This window comes from Stigmatopora argus, chromosome 7 (assembly GCF_051989625.1).
Source record: "Stigmatopora argus isolate UIUO_Sarg chromosome 7, RoL_Sarg_1.0, whole genome shotgun sequence".
Taxonomy (NCBI): Eukaryota; Metazoa; Chordata; class Actinopteri; order Syngnathiformes; family Syngnathidae; genus Stigmatopora; species Stigmatopora argus.
The window spans coordinates 885,591-900,380 of record NC_135393.1 but is presented as its reverse complement, the minus strand read 5'-3'; the positions used below and the strand labels follow the sequence as shown (position 1 = coordinate 900,380).

General features: G+C 39.8%; 1 protein-coding gene across 2 annotated transcripts in view; it reads right to left on the bottom strand.

Moving 5' to 3' along the window:
* Positions 1-3,956: 3,956 nt before the first annotated feature.
* The window catches only part of vps37a (VPS37A subunit of ESCRT-I), a 70,059-nt gene continuing 59,225 nt past the window's right edge, over positions 3,957-14,790 (bottom strand). For both annotated transcript variants that reach the window (XM_077606337.1, XM_077606338.1), the window contains exons 11-12: positions 10,334-10,422; positions 3,957-8,065 (exon numbers count right to left, since the gene is read on the bottom strand). In XM_077606337.1, the coding sequence (XP_077462463.1) occupies positions 10,342-10,422 (81 nt within the window). In that variant the 3' untranslated portion in view covers positions 3,957-8,065; positions 10,334-10,341. The remainder of the gene's footprint in view (positions 8,066-10,333; positions 10,423-14,790) is intronic.

The window sequence follows — 14,790 nt, the reverse complement described above, 5'->3', positions numbered from 1 at the left end:
ACTACGTTTGTTTTCATGAGAATGAATTAATAAAATAAAGCTGTAAGGAAGTTTTATTAAGGTAATGGAATGAGCAAATTGTACGATAAACCGCAGGGAACTGTTGAGTTTATTATCATTATATGTATCACTTAGTGTTATCGTACATTTGCTACCATATATGGATGTTTTAACAGAGCTGAAGTACGCATACAGCATCCTTTCACTTGCGATGAACTCTTTGTGAAGACAACGAACTCTGAGTGACTTCCAACAACTCCTGAGAGGCTGTAGAAGGGAGATCAACGTTCTGGGAGGCCATCTTGAATTGAGAAGCGATTTCGGCAAATGATGTAATTCGAGGATTGTTTACGCCAAAAAGACCGAGACTGTTTAATGGAAACCAGATGCTCTGATAGAGGCTTTGCGTAAACACACATTATGATTCTATAATTGACACACCTATTCTTATTCTTTCACAATAAAAAAGCGACACAGACCTCAAGGATTTGGAAGAAAAAAGGAAGACAGCAACGCTGTTCCTTACCCTCACCAGAGCAAGAGAGTTTGCGTCATCTTTTCTTATGCTATCACAAAATGTCAAATTGGAAAACTTAACGCTCTTTGTGTCTCTGTCTCTAGCTCTGTCTCGCTGTCTCTCCCTGTCTGTCTTTCTCTCTGTCTCTCTTGCTGTTTCACTCTTTCTCTCTCTCGCCGTCTCTGGGTCTTTTTTCCCGACACTAAGTCGCACTTGAGTATAAGTCGTTACAGTCATATTCGGAGGGCCGAAACGGCAAACACACACAAGCCGAACATTGTTTTCTGTTTATTATGAGTGTCCGTTGTGTAAGGCCAGGCGAAAGTACAAAGGGGAGAAGCGTAGAGGAGTTGTCTTGTGTAGCATGGAGGTCAATACATGAACACGTCACATTTTGGAGGAGTTTTATTTGATTAAATCCAAAACAAAAAACAGACGTCATAGAAAATGTTCATATTGTAGGACCAATAAAACAATGTGATGTCTTGCTCGCCGCCTGCTCAGGCATCCGCTGCCTCATGGGGCCATTTTAAAGAGATACACTGGTCACAAAAATTAAACGAACACTTAAACAAATAATGCCATGTCTTTAAATGGAAATAAAAGCTTTCAGCCTACAGAGGGTTCAATTGTGTAGACACCCTAAAATCAGAGTGAAATGACAGGCTACTCCATTTTTTTCAAAAACTTAATTTCATCAACTCAAAATGCTTTTCAGTATCTTTTGTGGCCCCAACGTCATCGCATACTCCTAATGATAAATCGGATGGTGTCTTGTGGCATTTTCTCCTAGATCTGTGTGAAGGCATACATGAGCTGTTGTACGTACAGTCTGAGGAGCAAATTGGTGGCACATCAGGGACCGAAATATAATTAAAAAATAAAAGTAAAATCAGACTTAGGCTTGTCATCATCATTGACTAGACAAATGCCTAATTGTCATCATACCCAGCTGCGTATGACGAAATTGAAAGCGCTTCTCACAGTTGAAATGCCCCACAGTTGTTCTATTGTTTCAATTCCTTCATTCTCCAGGTACTGCCTGCATACTCTTGCCAAGAGGTCCATTGTCGTGCATTAGGAGGCAGAGTCAGAGAAACATTTCCAAGGCAGGAGATTGCCTGTGCGTCCCAACATGGATATGCCTCCCAAGACCATCACTGACCCACCACCAAACCTGTCATGTTGAACGACGTTGCAGGAAGCATAACCTTCTTGTCTTTTCCAGGTTATTTCACGTCAATCACAGGTGCTCAGGGTGAAGCTGATCTCGTCTGTGAAAAGTACATGTAGCTAGTGGCGGACTTGCCAATTCTGGTGTTCTTGAGAAAATGCCAGTCGAGATCCATGGTGCTCAGCAGAGGGCACAGGCCCCACTACAGAACTGAAAGCCACCTTCATGAAGTCTGTTCCTAATTGTTTGGTGGACTACTGTTAATGTGATCCACAATGCCATTCACACTAGTGGCCCTGTGGAGGTCAATACATGAAAGCAGTGCTCAGCCTGTTCCCCCTTGCACAAAGGAGAAGGTATCGGTTCTGCTGATGGGTTGAGGACCTTCTACTGCCCTGTCCAGCTCTCCGAGGGAAACCATCGGTCCCCTGAAATTTCCTCCATGTTCTGGAGATTTTGCTGGGAAACACACTAAACCTTCTTGCTGCAGCATGTGTGAATGTGTCATACATACTAAGTTGGAAAACCTATACAACTTCTGCAGTGTTAGGGAAAAGCCTCACACTGCCCGTTGAGCTCATTGCTGAAGACAAAGCTAGCCAAAAAAGATCAAGAGTTAGAAACTTGAAATAAGCTCCAAATGTAAAGGAATCTTGTTTTAAGGATTTTTTGTTTTACTTTTGCCACTGTAGTGCACCTGTTGTTAATTCCGTTAACACCAATACAGCTGAAAGTGATTAACGATGCCCTTAACTGCCTCATCAACCAGAATATCATCAGACATGTTTAAGTGATTTCATCCTAGGCCCAATAAGAAAAGTGTTCCTTTCATTTTTGTGAGCAGTGTATTTTACAGCATAAACCTCTATGGGATATATTTTACTCCTTGGTCCTCTCCGTGTTTAGTTAGTGTCGAAGATATTGTAATAAATCAGGTACTATTTTCGAAGTTGTTTTCATTTACTGTCCATAAACGTACCGTGGGAGTGGGAAGAGGGAGGGAGGAAGAAGAGACATGCAGAAGAGTTGGACAGAAGTTTTCAAATCAAAAGCCTTTATTGTCATCATACACAGCTGCGTATAACAAAATTGGTGGTGCTACTCCACAAAGTGTGTTTTCCCAGTAAAGGTATTGTCGTTGTTCGCGTCGGACAGAAGCCATGTTGTTTTCGAATTCCAAATGATTAAAAATCAAACAAAGCTGCCAACTCCCAATGTTACAATATATTTTATAGCAACACCTGTTGGTCTTCTCTGCGCTCAGTTAGTGTCCATCTATCATTCTGTTCGGATCGTTTCACGGAGTATTCATTGTGAATTGTCTTTTTTGTGATTGTATCAAACCCTACAATACTTCACAAGAGGGCTGTTATTATAAGGCTGTTACTACCCACATGGAAATGGAGAATGACGACAATCGTCAGGTAGGTGCAAGTTCTCGAAGACATTAGGAAGACATTTTCCATTGCTTTTAGTAAGACAGCAGAGATGGTTGGTACATATAAGACTTTCGTCTTTGTGGAAGCTACTTTGGCCATTTGGGTAGCTGACTGCCGCTCGTGGTTACTCAAATATAGTGGCATTCTCGTAATCCATCTACTGCTATAGTTTAGGTATGACTACAATTTTATGTCAAACCCTTCCCAGTTGTTTTTATAAGTTAGAGGTGATTCTACGGGTTCACCGTGGCGCCCCACTGAAGGGATAAGCCAAAAGTTCCCCCACTGGCAAAGTTGAAATGATCAACACAGGCCTAGACCGCCCTCTTGTGGTTCAGTGTAAAAATAACATGACATTATGATATTGTGTGAATAATTTCACACGTAAGTCACACCGGAGTTTAAGTTACACCCCCTGGAACTATATTTAAAAATAAATAAACTGCAACTTACCTTATGACAATACGATAATTACTATTGACAATACTTTGACATTTGAAATCCCTAATTTCATTAATCCAATGTCAGAAGTGAATTAAATTATTGAGCATCTATATAAAAACTGTGTCAAATGTAAGTAAATAAGAGGGTGTATAGGAATAGAGCTTTTTTTCTCAGAAAAGAGTCAATGACCACTGATTTCTGTAGTTTTAACTAGTGGTGTGGCAGGCCATCAATACAGTAATATCTTAATAGCTTAATGCGTTCCGGGACTGAGCTTTTATGTCAATTTACTCGTATGTATCTCAATTTTTTTCCCATAGGAATGAACTAAATACAAATTAATATGTTCCCACCCTCCATAAAAACACCCAAAAACAGGATATTACAAGGAAGAAACATCTTTTTATTTGTTCTAATTCACTACCTACTCACAAAGTAACAAATACTTATCTAGACGTTATGATCTTTAATACTAAAATGTGACATTCTTCAGTACAGACAGATGGTCGTGTCTTAACGCGGACGAGAGAAAACGCACAGGAGAGACTTAACAGCAACGCGCCCGTAACATAAACTTCACATTTAACTGAAATGAACTTAGATTACTATACAGACGCTCCCCGACTTACGAACGAGTGAGGTTCCGAGCCATTGTTCATAAGTTGAATTTGTTTGTAAGTTGATTCAGTGCTATATTTTGTATTATAATTTATGTTTAAGGCCTATATAAGTATATTGAAGGTTTATATAAGTGCATTTGTATGTTTAAGGCTTGTATAAGTAACACGCATTGGTTTGTACTGAAAAAAACATTTGTACAGTACTGTATAGAGAGAGAGAGATTTATGTATTAGAAACTGGCCGAAAGAAGCGATCTAACGACGATTGCAGTTTTCTTCTTTTTTTCATCATAAATGATGCGGTAGCACTGTATGGCATCATTCAATTGATTTGCAAACTTTGTGCAACGTTCAATATTTGGGTCCTGCTGCTCGATCTTTCTGTTTATAAATGGTACTGACGGTTGAACGATTCAAGTTGTATGCCCGTGAAACGCTCACCACTCTCACGTGCATCAAGCTTCGTTATTATTGCCACTCGTTTCAAATGAAATGGCTTGCCTCTTCCTTGCAACTCCCTCAATAGAAGCCTTTCTCTTTTTACCAACCATATTCAATAATGGATGGACGAGATATTTAATGATACAAATGAAAAAGGTTCTTTGCACACTGGAGATACGTTCACGCACTTCCGCATTGCAACGAAGAAGAAGGTAGATGCCGGGTGAGCTGAGCCCTCACAGCGCCAGGCGTCGGTATTAGCGGCGGAAAGAAGCACTACTCGGAAAAAAATACAAAATCGAACTTACGAACATTTTTCGACATAAACGCAATTTGCAGACATGTTCGTATGTACCGTTGTTCGTAAGTCGTATGTTCGTAAGTAGGGGAGCGTCTGTACACTTAAAAATACTGTAATTACTCGCATATAAGCCGCCAGTGCCTATAAGCCGCACCTTTAAAATTGCCTTAAAATAGTTAAATTTTACCAATTCTCGCGTATAAACCGCCCCCTGATTCTCAATTTACACCTCCATATTTATGGTTTTAATAGGGAGTACTAATGTGGAATTGATAGGTTCACCAATAGGCATTGCCAAATACACGCACAAATAAAGAGAAAAGACAATCAGAACAGAACCGGTCATGCCAAGTCCCTGGTCCATTCTGGCTTCACACGATTAACTTCAAGGACCCTAGTTACAATGGACGTCTCAACTCTCAAGGGAGGGGTGGGAAAAAGAAGTGAGATGGCAATATGGTCAAAACAAATGAAGGTCTGAAAGCCATGTGCAGCTCAAGGTGTTTTGGTGTTTAGTCTAACTAAGGTTCTCAGGAGCAAAGCATTTACTTAGTTTCAAGCAACCATACAATATGAAACTAAGTTTAATAGAGAAGCAAACCATATTCTTCATTGCAAGCAAAAATATAATAATCTTAAATTAATAATCCTAACATCTATCTTGATAAGAACCCGATGCTTTTTAATGACATAAATTATAATTTTCTTAACAGAAGTTTAAGATGTGTTGGCCAAATTGCTTCTAATGTCGAAATATCTCGATTTTTTTCCGATGGTTCATAATACTGCAATAGTTGTCACTTTCGAACAAGAAATAAAAAGAAAAAAAAATCAAAGTGTAACTTTGCATTTCCTTTCTGTGTTTCGAAAGGGCGTGCTGTTTGCACATAGACAAATTAAAAAAGGAAGTAACGTAAGCACAATCAGGAAATAGCCCATAGCGCTCTAAGTAGTGTTCACCAAGTCACTGGGTGCAATAGCATACACATTACGTAGGTATCAAAGTTTATACTTTAACGATTGACTGCAAGACTTTCTATCAGCCTTAACTATTGGGATGGGCTGACATGGTATACGCTACGATCAGCGCACGTTTAACTACGGTAAGATGGCGACGCCCCGGGCGAGCAATACAGACACAAGCGTACTCACGTCTGGCCAGTCTGAGCACGTTTAACTAAGGTCAAATGGCCGTGCTCCGAGCGAGCAGTGACATGAAAGTGAGTTTTTTTCTCATTTTATGCAAGATACGGTTTATTTTTTTCCTTTAATTATATTCATAGACGTAAAAATACATTTTGTTTAGCGTTTTATGTTTATTTTCTTTATTTTGAAATAAATGACCATATAGGCCGGATTGTCTTGCGTCATGACGTCGTCATGTCATCATCGCCAATTTAGTTTCGTGCATGTCGTGTTTTTATGCGCATAGAAGCCGTACCCTCAATTCATTCGTAATTTTTTTTGTCTGACAAAAGCGGCTTATATGCGAGTAAATATGGTAAATTTTAATCTTACATTACACGAACTTTAAACTTTCTTGTGCGATAACCGAGGCAAAGATATTAATGTATTCCACCGTGGCTTTTGTGGCGGAACTTCCTGATTCTCCATGCCTCAACCCTGAGTGTTGGTTTCGCTGGTGTCTTTTCTGATGATTGCTTTCAAGTCCATGTAGATTCCGCTGGCTTTTTTGCAGGTTCACGCTATATCCGGAGAAAAAAATGCAACCAGTACAGCCCGGTGCTCGTAGATATCTTTACGTGAGGGAGATGCAGCGAGAAAGGCAGAGTGATGCTGTTCTCATAAGCAGCCTACTGCATACTCGGCCACCCGGACGGCTGCATCGGGAACCATCTGGTATACTCGTATCTCAAATTTGTCTTGTATCTGAAGGCAAAAATTTGCTTGGAATTTTCCTCGAATCTCAAATTTCTCATGTTGGGATACTCGTATGTCAAGTTACAGTGGTACCTTGAGATACGAGCTTAATGCGTTCTGGGACTGAGCTTGTATGCCGATTTACTCGTATCTCAAATCAATGTTTCCCATAGAAATGAAATAAGTAGAAATTAATTTGTTCCCACCTTCTGAAAAAAACACCAAAAACAGGATATTACAATGGGAAAACATTTCTATTGGTTGTAATTCAGCATCTACTCAGAGTAACAAATTACTAGTGCTTATGATGTTTATTAATAAAATTAAAATTACGTGGGAGTTCGCGGATGGGGGGGGTGGAGAGTCACTTGACGGATGCGCTCGTAACGTAACAAACTTTAAATTTAACTTAAATTAACTTAGATTCCTATACACCCACACTTTAAAAAAAGTTTTAATCTTATGATACCTGAACAAAGAGGTTAATGTATTCTACTGTGGCGAACTTCCTGCTTCTCCAAACGTATTGACGAGCCAGCTCAGTCACGGGAATACTACATGTTTTTCGATTATTTCGTGCTTAATATCGATTGTCATCATACGCCTTTTCTTCGCACTACCCTTCATTGCACCGCCTTGCTTTGGATCCATTGTTTCCCTTAATTCTGCAGACCAATGCAAAAAAAAAAAATGAATATAATGCAACGCTCCGCCCAGTGCTCATAGAGATCTTTGCACGAGGGAGATGGGGCGAGAGAGACAGTGCGGTAAAATCATAAGTAGCCTCTCGCGGCCTGGCCAATTGGCTCTCTCATATGTTCGTATCTCAAAATGTGTCTTGTATCTCAAGGTAAATATTTGCTCGGAATTTTACCCATATCTCAAATTCCTTGTATGTCAAGGTATTACTGTATAGTAATATTACTGTACAATTGTTAAATGTTAAATGGTATACATTCTTCCCAATTACGTGAGATGTCATGTTTTCTAATGAATCAAAACTGTTTATGATATTCAAGCATAAGTACTCATAGGATGATAAAACCTTAGTAATTTATCTTGAACCTCAATGCATATACCACCTCAGTATCATTCTTTTTGACTAGGTTCTGTCGTTTTGGAATTTAGCCCAAAGAACGTCTGCGCTAATTGGATTTTGTTGTCCACAGTGCCCTATGGTGACTTGACAGGCTTTAGTAATGTCTTCATTGCTTGGGTGGGTAGAAGTTTGCTGAGGGCACACCAAACCTGGGAAGGGATTGATAATTGAATAGAAACAAAGGTGTCAGCTTTGAAAAATATTAGTACATTAGATAACATTTGAAACAATATGCAAAATGCATGGTTGTAGTTGGATAGCATGGTAATCATACATTCTAAAATGAACATCATTTTTGTAACTATAAAAAAAAGATGGCAAACGGTTAGAATTTACTCTTAACATTGAACAGCAGATCCTTGTGCTTCTTTTCGTAATACTTTAATCCTTCACCACTTCACAGCTTCAGTACATCACAGTTTTTTTAATATTATGTATAAAATAAATGTTCATAAAAATGTCAAAATTCCCGCTGAAGCTCCCAAGCGGAAGACTGGAGATGAAAAATGGCGATAGTCACGGGAGCATTTCTTCTTCGGCGCTGGAATTGGTGGCAATTTCACCGTAGAAGAAGAATGACGCGCCGGATAATACAAACAGCCGAGAAGGACGTCCTCTTGCCTTTGCCTGTTTTCTTTGGATCACATTTCGCATTGTGCACAGAGACTACGCCAAGCCTATTCCCGCATTGTTTGGATTTTGAATCGCCGTTGAAAATGCCTCCTAAGCATCATGCGTCATCTAAGGCAGCTGTCCCCAATAACCAGTCTATGGACCGGTACCTGTCCGCGAGCCAACTGATGCCGGTCCGTCAGAAATAAATATTACCGTTTTCAATTTCACCATCCCACTTGAAATGAGAAAAGTTGTTACAATATTTGCTATTATGCTTGGGGCTTGGTTTTTCCCCCCCGTTGACGTCCGTGCACCCCCCCCCCCCCCCCCCCCCCCCCCCACCTCCACGCTTTTGTCTTAAGTTGTCGCCTTACCCGCACGCCGGTCCACGAGAAAATATGAAGGGCTACCGGTTCGCGGTGAGAAAAAGGTTGGGGACCGCTGATCTGAGGCATCATAAATGAATCTACTGTGTGTGGCATAATGAAAGAAGCGAACATTCGGAAAACGGCAGCGATATATTTTTGCAAGGACACCAAGCGATTGGTAACCACTAGGAATAAAATAAAAATCCTCATTGTGAATGGAGAATGCCCTATCGGTCTGGATCTCGGACTGTACGGAGAAGATACCTCTGGATACCAACATGATTAGAAGCAAAGCAAAGACATTTTACGATAGCTTAGCCCCTGATGAAGACACTGAGGATGAACCCACCAGTGCCGCTCGTGAGCCTCATGGTTTTATTGCAAGCAAGGGCTGGCTTGACAATTTTAAGAAGAGGTATGGTCTACAAAGTGTTTTGCTGTATGGGGAACCCTCGGCAGAACAAGAGGGAGCGAAATGGTACATTTACATAATTGAAGAGAATGTTAATCTTCCGGAGCAAGTTTTAACATGGATGGAACGAGGGATTACTGTAATGTGAAATCACTACCAGAGCTGCCAACCTCCGTCAAGCCCATTTCAGGAGTACCCTTGTCCCATTTCCGGAGTATTTCCGTAGTGAATGCGATTCACGCAAAATTGATACAAAATGTAAAAAAATAAAAATAACGCAGGACAATTTAAATCAAACTGTTATTATCATGTTTTTACATTAATTGAAAGTGTTTTTGCAAACTATTGAAAAAGTTTATAATGAAAATAAGTTTATCTTTGTGTTTGGGTCCTTCTACATGCGTTTAACAGTAAGTAATTCCAACATGTGTCCCGCTGAAGTCGCACTTGCATGTTGTGCAATGTGCAAATGTCAGTCCTTTTGGAGACAGCTTCAACATGCGATATGAACCAATAAACCTCTGCGAGTGGCTGGGTTTCTTATTAGAAATTTCATCCAAATTGCCATCCATTTTGCACTTAACCCGAGCAGGCATATTGATAAGACTTTTAGCCTTAATAATACTTTCTTCCCTTGTGAACTAAAATGAAAATGTAAATGTTAAAGTGATATAGGCTACCTTTGTAATCGATTCTGAATCGATTGCCACGCTGAAGTCGCACAAGACTAATCATTCGTCAGAACTTGTAACGTGGATGATTCACAATGCACTGGTGTTACCAAATTCTTCCGGTTTACTGTGCAGTTGAATCAAGATGGCAGAAGCCGTAGCGATGGTGTGAATTTTGAGGCATTTAAATAGGAAATTTTTGGAGATAGATGTTTTAAAAAAAAGTGAAATTTTTGGGGGATTTCCAGAGTTTAGGGAGGTTGTCAGGAGTCCCAGAGTTTGCGTTGCATTTCTGGAGAAACTCCTGAAATTCCGGAGTAGTTGGCAGCCCTGTACTACAAATTTGCATACCTTTTGTTCTAGAGGGTAGATGGAAACTGTTCATGAGTTTGGATGGATTGTTGCAACTTCTCCTCTTTGGCCCTTCTGCTGTGGCAGAGCTGTGATGGAACAAAGGTAATTACTGACACTTGAAGCAAGTTTCATTGAAGAAAGTTTCATTGAACAAAGAAGCCTCAGGCATAGCGCAACACAAGGACAAGAGGAAGGAGCCCACAGAGGTATGGCGTAGAGACTGCCAGGAAAAGGTGGTTTAATATGTTATACAATATCTACATTTTAAGACTATTTTTTTATCGGTGAATAGGTAGTAGTCTGCTTGTTCCCAGTGTAATTTGAAAAAAAGGAGAATGTGTGTTGTAAACAATTCATTTTCCACACTGCTTTTCCTCACACTCCTCTTGGGGGTAGCTGGAACCAATCTCAGCTAACAGCAGGCAGTAGGCGGGGAACACCCTGAATTGGCTGTCAGTCAATTGCAAAAACAAACAGTTGTGGTTGCTTCATGTTTGAACCATAATTCAGGCATGTTAAACTTTACAAGAATAAGAATAATAATGTATTGGTAGCTAGATGCACTGATTTCAGTCAGAGGAATAATACATTTATTGTGACAGTGTGAAAACACAAATTTGGCTTTTTGGAATTGCTGTTACGCAGTACGGGATGAACAGCCAAGCAGAAACATGGCGATTACAATGTGGGGATTAGAACGGAAACATGAAGCGGTGAATATTTCAGGTATTTTGGTGGAAATATACTTGAGTGAAGATGAGTGATTTCAATGACCCAAGTTTGGCCAATCTATTAGAATGGACGTCCAACTCGGATGACGAGATAAATATCATTTGACAATGAAGAAGATGAGGACACTGCCTTCAAGGTATGGAATATTGGGAGGTGTTGTGAATACGATGCAGTAAGGAATAGGGTTTTTAGCCCTGATGAAAAGGACTGAAATACATTTTTTTGACGTATGCGTGTCATGTGAAATACATGCTGACAGTAATAGATGTCATTACCATTTTCCATAGCCGAGGGTGAAGGCGGCATAAGTCATTTCCCCAGTACACATGATACCACTATTTTACAGATGAGTGTTTGCTGAACTTGTTGACAATGCTGAAGAAACAAGTCCATGTCAGAAAGCCATCAAATTTATTTGAACTGCACCTATTCTGTCAAAAGGAGTGGTCAAAGATTCAACCAGAAGCTTGCCAGAAGCTTGTGAGGCTACCAAAAGCGCCTAATTGAAGTGAAAATAGCCAAGGGACATGTTACCAAATATTAGCGCTGCTGTATGTATATTATTGACCCAGCAGATTTGATCACTTTTTTCTGTTCACCCATAAGTCATAAAAGAACCAAACTTCATGAATGTTTTTTTGTGACAAAGAAGTATCTGTTCCAATCACTCTATCAGAGAAAAATCAGAGTTGTAGAAATAACTGGAAACTCAAGAGAGCCATGGCCTTATGTTCTTCACAAGTGTATGTAAACTTTTGACCACAACTGTATCTAAGACTGTCTGTATGTATTTCTCAATAAGAACGACAAGTAACAGCGACCCCAATGTTTTTGTCCAAGGAAAAACAATCAATGTAGTCCAAGAATTTAAATACCTAGGAATCACTCATGAGTCTCAACTAGCCTTCAAACGACAGATAAAAAACACTAAATAAAATTCAATTCAATTTGTCCAACTTTATGCTAATTAGAAACAATCAACACCTGAGTCATCAAAATTATATTTTAACACAATGATCATAGACATGACTTACTGCCTAACAAGTTGTTCATTGCCTGCAAAACAACACTAAAACCAATTGAAATCATTTATTAGCAAGCTTTGAAAGTATTGGACAGAAAGCAAAAAACGAACCACCACTGTCAGATATTAAAAAAAAAACAAATGCCTGAACTGGAACAATACTGTTAAATGTGCAGATACCACCTTAGTCTACAAAATCTTCCAACACAAAGCCTCTCCCCACTGCAAGATTTTGTACAAAAAAATTCCAACACATCAACAAGGGTTGGCTCTAGAGGTGACTGTGTAGTTTCCTTCAAAGCGGACTTTCAGCCAAAGCACATTCTATGTCCACCGAAGGAACAGTTTAGCTATATATATTATTGGATCATTTTCTTTGTATATCATGTTTGCCACAATGTCCACGATAAGAGTTTATAATTACAGTTTTCCAAATACAGTAATACCTTGACATACGAGTGCCCCAATATACGAGAAATTTGAGATAGGGGTAAAATTGAGATAACTGAAATACGAGAAACTGAGATACGAGACAAATTTTGCGTTATGAGCATACGAGACAGCCAGGTGGCCGAGACGAGAGAGGCTGCTTATGATAACAGCGCAAGGTTTTTCCTCGCCGCATCTCCCCCCGTGTGAAGGTATCTACGAGCACTGGGCGCAGTGTTGCATTTTTCCTCGTTTTTTTGCGTTAGCCAGTGCAGAATTAAGGGGAAAACAATGAGTCCAAAGCAATCAGATGCAATGAAGGGTAACCCGAAGAAAAGTCGTATGATGACAATCAATAATAAGCACGGAATAATAAAAAAAACATGAGTGGTGCACACGGGATGGAGCTGGCTCGCCAACATGATAGGAGTAAAAAAGTGCACTATCCTGAGGCAGAAGGACGGTACTAAGGATATGAAGCCTTCCAAAGGACTAACGATAATTTCCAAGCTGCGCAGTGACATTCATGACGAGATGGAGCCTTCTTTTACTATGGATAAAAGATAAACAGCGCTTTTAACCATCAAAAACACTCTTAATACTCAAAGAAACAGAACATTAGAGCTATACAGAGGAAATGCCTGACGTGAAGGACAACAGACGTGTGTACGTTTTGAAAATGGATTGAAGCCATGGATTGAACACAATTGCCGGATGGCCAACAAAGATGGACGGGCAGGCAACGTCGCACGAGTTACATGACAATTTGGAATGGATTGTCGATGCCGATATAATATTAGGGAGAATCAGCGTGGTGTAAGGCTTGGGAGTGATGCACGTCGGGAGCTACAATGGATTGTGGATGACTGGGCCAGCACTTATGTTCGAGCTTTTGACAAAGCTGGCATCAAGTTCCCAGAATCCACAACTCTGACTGACAGTGAGATGGAGCATAGCATGTTGAATGCCGAACTCTTTATATCACATACAGAAGATGAGGAGTTTGATGGTTATGTAGATGTTTAACTGTTTCAACTTCTATTAACATTTGTACCTTTTACCTCAATAAAGAACTATCAAACTTAGTTTTGCTCGTGCTGCCTTTAAAAAAAACACACGAGCGGCTAGCGTAACATACGCTAGCCTACTGTCATGCTAGCGCCCTTTCCGCAGAGGCACCTTTTGTATAGACAAAAAACTGAAAACATACCCGCAACTGAGACTGTGCCCTTCCAGCAGTGCGTTTTTTATAGGTGTGAAAATACAGTAGTTCATTTCTATGGGAAAAGTTGATTTGAGATACGAGTAAATCGGCATATGAGCTCAGTCCCGGAACGCATCTGTCATGCTAGCGCGCTATCCGCAGAGGCACCTTTTGTATAGACAAAAAACAGAAAACATACCCGCAACGGAGACTGTGCCCTTCCAGCAGTGCGTTTTATAGGTGTGAAAATACAGTAGTTCATTTCTATGGGAAAAGTTGATTTGAGATACGAGTAAATCGGCATATGAGCTCAGTCCCGGAACGCATTAAGCTCGTATCTCAAGGTATTACTGTCTAAAGTTGAATGTTGTTTTATTTATTTATTCAGAATTTTTAATAGCTTTGTAAGGTACCTCTTAATTTTTTGTCTTCTTTTGAACTTTACCAGAACTGAATTTTGGCTCATTTTGTGGTTCTGCTACACTATGTTTATCCAAACTGATTTGATATTATTATGAATTATTTGCTGTAAAGATTAACTTCAATGTTTGTGTTATATTCAAAAGATATTTTCCCACCAAAATGTTGGATGCTTCATGCTTGCAGATGAAAGTCATTGCTTCTATCTGAGGCAGAGTCTTCACAACAATGTGGGAAAAACAGGAGGTAGCTGTGGGTGGTTGGTGTATAAACAATTGAGCTGTGTTCTGGCAGTTGTATAACTTTTCCTGACCTGCCTAAAGATCCTGTTTTATGGTTCGAAGGGAAGTGTCATATCTTTAGAATCTCTATCTCAACATTTGTCCAAGTTAAGACCCATTAGTATTTGATTTCAAACCAGTCATGTTCCTTGTAATTGAAACCCACCCACTTGTATTCAAATTAATGCCCATTTTGGGCAGAGGCAATGAAGGCTTTAAGAAATTGAGTCAGAACTGGAATCTCGGCTTTTCTCGAGCCAATAAAGAAAACTGGCCATGGAAGCTTCAATAATGTCTTGCCTATATTTTTGTTAACACTTGTCTCACCAAATCTTTCAGAAATACGAAAAGAACATTTCACAAT